We start from the raw sequence: 7,498 nt of genomic DNA, 5'->3' as shown, positions 1-7,498 counted from the left end.
AATGGTACTGAAGAGATTGCTTTGGGTGTGGACGCCACACCCCCACCAGTATGCATATCGTAGCATGCGTACCACGACGATGCAGCTGGCACACCTGACACACGAGGTGGAGCATAATAGAAATCACTATTTCCAAGTGAGCCTTCCCAAGAAGAGCGGTATTGGCAATCAACTCCACTACAGACCCCATCGGACCCTGCTGGTGTTGGTTGACTTCAGCAGGGCCTTTGACTCCATAGACCATCGAGTCCTCAGTCGCTTGCTGGCTAATATTCCGGGGGTGAATTGTAGAAGGCGGCTTAGAAACTTTCTCTGTGGTCGCTACGCGAAGACACGAGTTGGCCACAGACACAGCGATCGGCGTCCCATGCTGCGAGGAGTTCCTCAGGGGTCCGTGCTGGGACCGTATTTGTTCTCCCTTTACGCACACCCACTTCTCAATCTGCTGAACAGCTTTGCGGGTGTCACGGCAGACATGTATGCGGACGACCTCTCTATTATCGTTAAGGGGCAGTCCCGGGAAGACGCCATTCCCACTGCCAACATGGTTCTTGAAAAGCTGCATGCGTGGAGTCAGGAAAATGGCCTGGCCATTAACCCGTCAAAGTGTGAAGCCGCTTGGTTCACATTCTCCACGCACACGGAGTCAGATTATGATCGTGAAGGAAAGTGGCCCCTGGTAGTGGCTGGATGTCAAATCCCAGTCATGACCATGGGGGCATCGCGAACTACGAAGCTTCTCGGCATGGATCTCGATCCACGACTGACGCTAAATGTGGCGGCCTCCAAGCAATGCGCTGCCACTTCGCAACGGATATCGCAGCTACGCTGCATAGCGCACAAAGAGGCGGGACCATCTCCACATGACCTACGCACGTTCGTCATTGGATACGGTGCTTCCAAATTACGCTATGGCAGCGAGCTCATATGGGCAGTAGCGACGGATTCAGCGAAGAATGAGATGCAGAAGACGTACGCAACTCTGGCACGCATTGTCAGCGGAGTTCCGAGCACTGTTGACCCGGAATCCGCACTGCTGGAGGCTAACATGCCGCCGCTCCACGTCCTTTGCCTGCGCGCACGGCTCTCCATATTTGAGAACACACGCGCATGTCAGATGGACTGGATGCGGAGACCCCCGCCTGAGCCGCCGCCTCGCGCCGGTTTCCGCATCTCGCCATTATCTCGGAACGAGCTATATGCCTTCGTAGACGCATACACAAGGGACTATGGCATCACTGAGAGCTCACCACGCGAAGAGCGGTTCTTTCGCAGCTCCATTCCTCCCTGGTTTGCGGCATCCGCTCACCGGGTCACCATCGGTGTGGAACTTCCGATAGACCTCTCAATAACTGACGAAGAGGAGCTGATACGGGAAAAGCGCAGAGTCAGCGAAGAGGCTCTGGCGCTGCACAGCCATCGTTCGTGGATACTTGCGACCGATGGCGGTGTCGACGTTCCCAAGTCAGCCGGGGTTGGAATACTGCTTTCATCCCTCAATTCATCGGAGATAATAGAAAAGGCCAGTATAAACTGCGGTACACACCCATGCAGCTACAAGACGGAATCCCGTGCGCTGCTTCTAGCCCTAGAGAGGCTGATGATTCCTCGTATCCGCCACAGGCATAAAACCCTGCTTGTGGTTACGGACAGTCAGTCTCTTCTAGCGGCTCTAAACAAGGGCCCGCTCAGTCAGACAGACTGGACGGAGGATCAGATCTGGCAGCGTCTCTTAACACTGACGTGTGCTGGCTGGTCCGTGCACCTGCAGTTTTGTTACGGACATTGTGGAGTACATGCCAACGAGCTTGCAGATCAGTATGCGACGCAGACTATGGAAAGTGGACAATACACGGAGCATGGAATCGCACCTTTATGGCATACGGATCTGCTGACATGTTTCACTACCCAGCTCACCAACAAGTGGCGTGGTACCATTCGTCAAGACACTCATCGCTACTTGCTTTGCGGCACAAGGCCATCCGATCTCAGCGGTAAGGACCCGACCACTCAGGAAGTTCTCCACCGTCAGGAACTGGTTCACCTCGCAAGGGCAAGGTGCGGGGAATCTGAGCTCTGGGGCCGACTATACTGGGCCGTGAGAGATTGCACGAACCAATGCCGATTCTGCAACATCTCACCGGAACAGTCTGCATACATGCGCTCTAACAACGATCCAACTGCACCGGGGACGGACACTGTTCCTCCGTCGGCGAGGGAGGAAGACGTCTCTCCAGTAAGGAGACGGACCCTCACACGCCGTCGGAAGGAGAAATGTCCGCACTGTGATTCTACATTGACGGGATTCTCGGGTCTCGTCAGTCACTGTCGGTCTTTCATCCGGAACATCCTCCACCGCTTCCCGAGCTCAAATGTGATTTCTGTGACGTGGTTTTCCCCACACGGAGAAGCACCGCACAGCACAGAAATCGCTGCGCACACAACCCAGACGCCACTCGACATCGAAACAGCCGTGCCAGGAGGCGATCTCTGCTGCCGCAGGATCAGCCAGCTTCCACAAGCACGCCAATTGGCCCGCAGGAAACCTTGCACCATCTGCTTCTAGGATGTCCAGGCACCTTGGCTGTGCGTCAACGGCTGGTCATTGAACAGGACCTTCGCCTCGGAAAGTTCTCTCAATGGCAGCTGCTTCATAGCAGGAAACTTTTGTCGTTGCTCGACCACCTCTTCGGCACTCAGATGGCATTGTATAGCTAGACGCGCTGGTAAGAGTAGGAAAAAAATATAATGACCTCATTACGTCCAATACCACCGATGTGTACGGGCGATGGGACTGTATCCATGGTCCTCGAGCACACGCCCCGCCGCTAAGGAGCCCACAAACAGCGGTGCGTGCAGCAGCGCCACACAGACCACATCTTCTTTAAACAAGAAGATCTAAGAGAGCAGAGTAATCTTTTTTGAAGGTGACCTGTCCTTGCCGACGGTGAGCAGCGGAAACGTATCACCTCGTGTATAGACACACCACTGCTGCTTCTGCTTTTGGGACTGTGTGTGGTTGTGGCAGTGTTCTGAGCCACGGAGTGTGGCGTTGCGACTTCTCACGGAGAATATGTGCCGCGTTCCCTGCGGGCTTTCTTTTTTTGATGTTCTTTTAATGTTGTTTACATGGAGCAATGGGAGTACCTTTTTCTTTTGTTTTACTTAATGGTCAGTTGCTGCGCACCGTCATGAGTGAATTGTTTTCCCTCTTGATTGCTTCTGTTGCCTACACGCGGTACAGGCCCCACGGCTGTGCGCTCCACGGACGACACAAAAGGAGGAGTGGAGAGACAGGCCGGATGCCGCATGAAATGTGTGGGATGTTGTGTGGGCTTGTGGAACAGTAATATTTTTTTCCTTGTGCAGGTACTGTACGCATGTACATATAAACACAGTCCTGCCCTGCTGCATGGCGTATGAAATGATGATTCTGCTGAAGTGTATTTTTTTGGAGGAGGAGACTCCTGTTGGGCACTCAACTACTTTTTTTGTTTTGGTATTGCTTTTTTACTTCTGGTGTGCAGGTCGGTGTGCGTTCCTCTGCAGGGCTGCTGCCGTTGTTTACGGTGCGTATTTCTTTGTGATTTTTCTCTGCCTTTTGCTTTCACTCTGCGTTGACGGGTGGTTAGTTTGTGCTGAAGGCTACACGCAAGTGACAGGAGTGATGGCGATGATGATGACTGGCCGTGTGCTGCTGGTGTGTGCCCTCTGCGTGCTGTGGTGTGGTGCCGGCGGTGGTTGACGAGGTGAAGCAACTCCAGCTTCTTCGGATAATGCGCCCATTAAAGAGGAACCTCAAAAAGAAAAAGAGGTCGTCGGTGGCGCTGGAGGAGGTAACGAAAATGGTGAACAGGAAGCGCCACAAGCAGCAGCACCAACGAATTCAGAATTACCGGAAGGGGTACCGAGCCCGTCACAGGCAACACAACCCGGAGAAGCATCAGAAAAGGAAGACGCAGCGATGGACAACCAGGATCGAAATGCACAAGAATATAAAAAGGAGGAGAAAAATGAAGAAAAAGCGGAAGACGAGGAGGAAGACGATGATAAGAAAGAAAAGGGGGATACAAGGAAAGAAGAAGCTGTTACCGGCACCACAGAGGGGATCTCAGCAGGCGGTCAAGAGCAGCCAAATTTATCTTCTGGTGCGGAGGGAGCATCGAATATAACAAATCCCAACAGCACACCAACAACTGGAGACGATCATCCAGCAGCTGATGGTGCAGGGACAGCAGAGGGAAAACAAAATGAAAATAAAGATGCCAATCCGAAAGAAAGACCAGTCGAAGCCACAGCCACGAAAACTACGACGGCGACGACTGGCGACGGTGACGGCAGCACCGCGGTCTCCCACACCACCTCCCCTCTTTTGCCTCTTCTTCTTTTTGTTGCGTGTGCGGCTGCTGCTGCGGTGGTGGCCGCGTGAGAGTGAGGGAGAGAGAGCCGTGCACCGCCCGCACACACACTCGTCCTTCTCTCTCTGTGTGTGTGTCCCCTTGCATGGACTCTCGCCCTCACCTCACCCCACGAAGCACACACATAATGTGCCCATTGTATATATGCATGCACACCCATGCAGGCCCGTTGGTGCTCTCTTTTGCACGACACGCACCGCTGCCGTCCTGCCTGGCTGCATGGGCGGAGCACCGTAACTGTTTCTATTTTGTTTCCATTGCATTGAGTGGGCGACCTCTCTCTCTCTCCCTCTGTGTGTGTGTTTTGCTTTACGGGAGCAATGAGAGTGTGTGTGCGCTGGTCGTCCCACGCTTCGGCTTTTTTCTTTTTTGTTTTCCTTTTTGATTTTGTGGTTGAGTGCACCCATTCCGCGGCTGCGTGTGTGTGTGTGTGATGATATGAGTAATTTGTGTGTGTGCTATCTGCCTCTCTCTGCCGTTGCTTTCTTCAGACTCTCTTGTGGCGCACCGCTGCTCTGCAAGTATAGGCGCTGCCAAACACACAAGCACATGCGCACACGCACACCATTTGGCACACGCTGTGTAGCGGCGTGAACGCTGAGGACGCACGCACTCTGCGGATGGTCACGGCGGAAACTATGGGTCCCTGTGTGTTGACGCTTGTGGTTGCCTTTGGCCACGCTCATATCCATCGTGTTGGAAGGGCGGCGTGTTCGTGGGTCGGTGGAGAGATCAGCGGCGCACACGGTGACTTCCACGCCGTGGACTAACAGTAACCTTTTGGAGTGGCGGTGCAGAAGAAACGGTCATGATCATTGCAACGCCTTCACGCTCTTTATTGAGCATCCCGAAGGGAGAGCGGTGAAAGAAGATCCGTCCGCATGACTCTTTGCATTCCCGTTTCAGGGCTGCCCATCGTAATGGGGTTGCCGTACGGTGGCGTTACCCCTATGAGCTGTTGGGATAGAAAGGGAGAGCGCTGTGCGCTGCTCCTGCACGTGGGACGGACGCTGAACAAGTGGTGGTTGTTGCGTGGCCGGTCACACAAATACTGCGACACCACGAGGAGAGCAGACCAAACACTCCGCGTGCAGGGAGCGTTGTGGCCGATGAAGAATGCGTGCGACGGTGATGGACGTTTCCTCGACGACGGATTGACGGTTTTTCCCTTTGATGGAGTCGGTGCGCACGCGGTGTGTGTGGCTGCCTCTGTGGTCTCCTGTTACTCCGCTGTTTGTACCGCATCCTGACGCATCACTGGCAATAAACTGTTTCCTGTTTCTCTTCCCTCTTTTTTCTTTGCTTCTCTTCTCCCGCATCCAGGCTGCGCTGCTGCTGCTACTCACAAGAAACAAAGAAATGCAATTTACTCAGGCCATGTGCCAGCCACGCCACGCCGCGTCGCTTTTCCCACTGGTGGTGTTGCTGATTTACTGCGCCAGTGGATGTATTGCCGCCGCTCCCGCCACACAATACCGCTGTGGGTTTGACGCAATGATGGAGAGGAGCGGCCCACTGCGGACTGCGGTGGTGCGTGAGGTGCCGCGCAAGGGACAGGGCGCGATGCAGGCGTACACCGTCGCCACACAGGATGACGACAGTGGCTGGGAGCCGATCCGCATGGCGGTGTCCACGGAGGATTTGGAGGGAGGAACGGGTAGAAGGAAGAAGGTGTACTGCGAAGAGGGAGAGGGAGAGTGCTACAACGCCTTGGGGCACAAGTTATCATGCAAAGCAGAGCATGTCTTGACGGAGGCAAAGAAACAATTGTACACTGGAAAGATTCTACCTGGTGCCGTCAAACTGCACGCTGAGCGGCTACTTGTGAAGCCCGCTTCTGAAAACCTACATGTGCCGACTATGGGAAGTCCGTGCAACCAATTTACGATTCCTACTGAACACAGGAAAAACGGTGTGCTGAACGTCGACTTTATCATCTACGCTGCTGCTAGGCCATCAGGCACTGAAAGCAGGGCTGTTTGGGCGGCCACGTGTAGCACATGGGGTGATCTTCGTCCTTCCATTGGCGCCATGAACTTTGATCCAAAGTACATGACTGAAACGGCGTGGAGCGTTCGCGTTGCCGCACACGAAATTGCGCACGCTCTTGGGTTCAGCCAAGAGAGTATAGGGGAAAATAGTATCAAAATTTCTGAGCACAGTGTGCGTGGGATGCGGCGTAAGAAGGTGGCAGGGAAGCACGTTCGGGACAAGGCGAAAGCCCACTTTGGTTGTGACTCTCTCGAGGGAATGGAGCTGGAGGACGAAGATGGTGCATCGGCAAGAAATATCCCTCACTGGAAGGAACGCCACGCGCGGGACGAGCTGATGGCTCCCACAGTCGGTGCCGGCTACTACACGGCTCTGACGATGGCGGTGTTCGCGGATATGGGATACTACCGCGTGAATTGGAGCATGGCGGAGCCGATGAGCTGGGGCCACCGCAGTGGCTGCGACTTCCTGGAGAAGAAGTGCAGTGAAATAAAAGATTTCCCCACCAAGTATCCTCACATGTTCTGCGATGCTACTGACAAAGAGACACTTCGCTGCACCTCTGACCGCCGTCACATCGGGAAGTGCACCGCAACCATCGTTGAAAACAAAGGGAATCTGGCGGATAGGGACGTTTGCCCTGTTGTTTCTTCGTACTTTCACGAAATATCGTCCGGGACAACTTACAGGACGTGCTCGGACGTGACTGTGACTTCTCTCCCTGGGTCGCTGACTGGCGGTGACTCGTGGTGCCTGGATGCGGAATTGGTGGAGAAGAAGGACGATAATGGCCATAAAAGCGTCAAAGGAGTGTGCGCGCAGGTGCTGTGTGAGGAGGGAACAGTGAAGGTGAAGTACAGTGACAGCAAGGATTTTGAGCCTTGCCATGAGGGCTCTGTAATCACAGTGAAGTTGAATGGTTTTGAGCAGTATGGGAAGATCAAGTGCCCGAAGTACGGCGAGGTGTGCACCATTGCCGCGAACGGCAGCAGCCTTGTCATTCCGAGAGCGTTGGATGATACGCGAGAGGAGCGAGGAGAGGAAGGAGAAGCGGCTGTGGCTGCTCCGGCGTTGTCTCCTGGAGCGGA

General features: G+C 54.3%; 1 protein-coding gene and 1 pseudogene across 1 annotated transcript, besides 6 other annotated features; both read left to right on the top strand.

The window, feature by feature from the left end:
• Positions 1-3,741: a sequence feature (areas not merged during assembly with more than two copies in the genome that could not be assigned to a particular haplotype).
• Positions 3,668-4,429, top strand: Tc00.1047053509811.18 (annotated as a pseudogene).
• Position 3,742, bottom strand: a sequence feature (areas merged during assembly that could not be assigned to a particular haplotype. This can correspond to areas where the two haplotypes were merged or to regions with more than two copies in the genome that were merged during assembly.).
• Positions 3,743-4,019: a sequence feature (areas merged during assembly that could not be assigned to a particular haplotype. This can correspond to areas where the two haplotypes were merged or to regions with more than two copies in the genome that were merged during assembly.).
• Positions 3,998-4,085: a sequence feature (CT-rich).
• Positions 4,020-4,074: a sequence feature (areas merged during assembly that could not be assigned to a particular haplotype. This can correspond to areas where the two haplotypes were merged or to regions with more than two copies in the genome that were merged during assembly.).
• Positions 4,075-7,498: a sequence feature (areas not merged during assembly with more than two copies in the genome that could not be assigned to a particular haplotype).
• Positions 5,796-7,498, top strand: Tc00.1047053509811.9 (surface protease GP63, putative; the record flags this gene model as incomplete). Its single annotated transcript, XM_800106.1, has 1 exon — positions 5,796-7,498. A coding segment is annotated over one exon (1,703 nt), but the record flags the coding sequence as incomplete, so codon positions are not given.

This window comes from Trypanosoma cruzi, genomic scaffold (assembly GCF_000209065.1).
Source record: "Trypanosoma cruzi strain CL Brener 1047053516471 genomic scaffold, whole genome shotgun sequence".
NCBI lineage: Eukaryota > Euglenozoa > Kinetoplastea > Trypanosomatida > Trypanosomatidae > Trypanosoma > Trypanosoma cruzi.
This window is presented reverse-complemented; position numbering and strand designations above follow the sequence as displayed.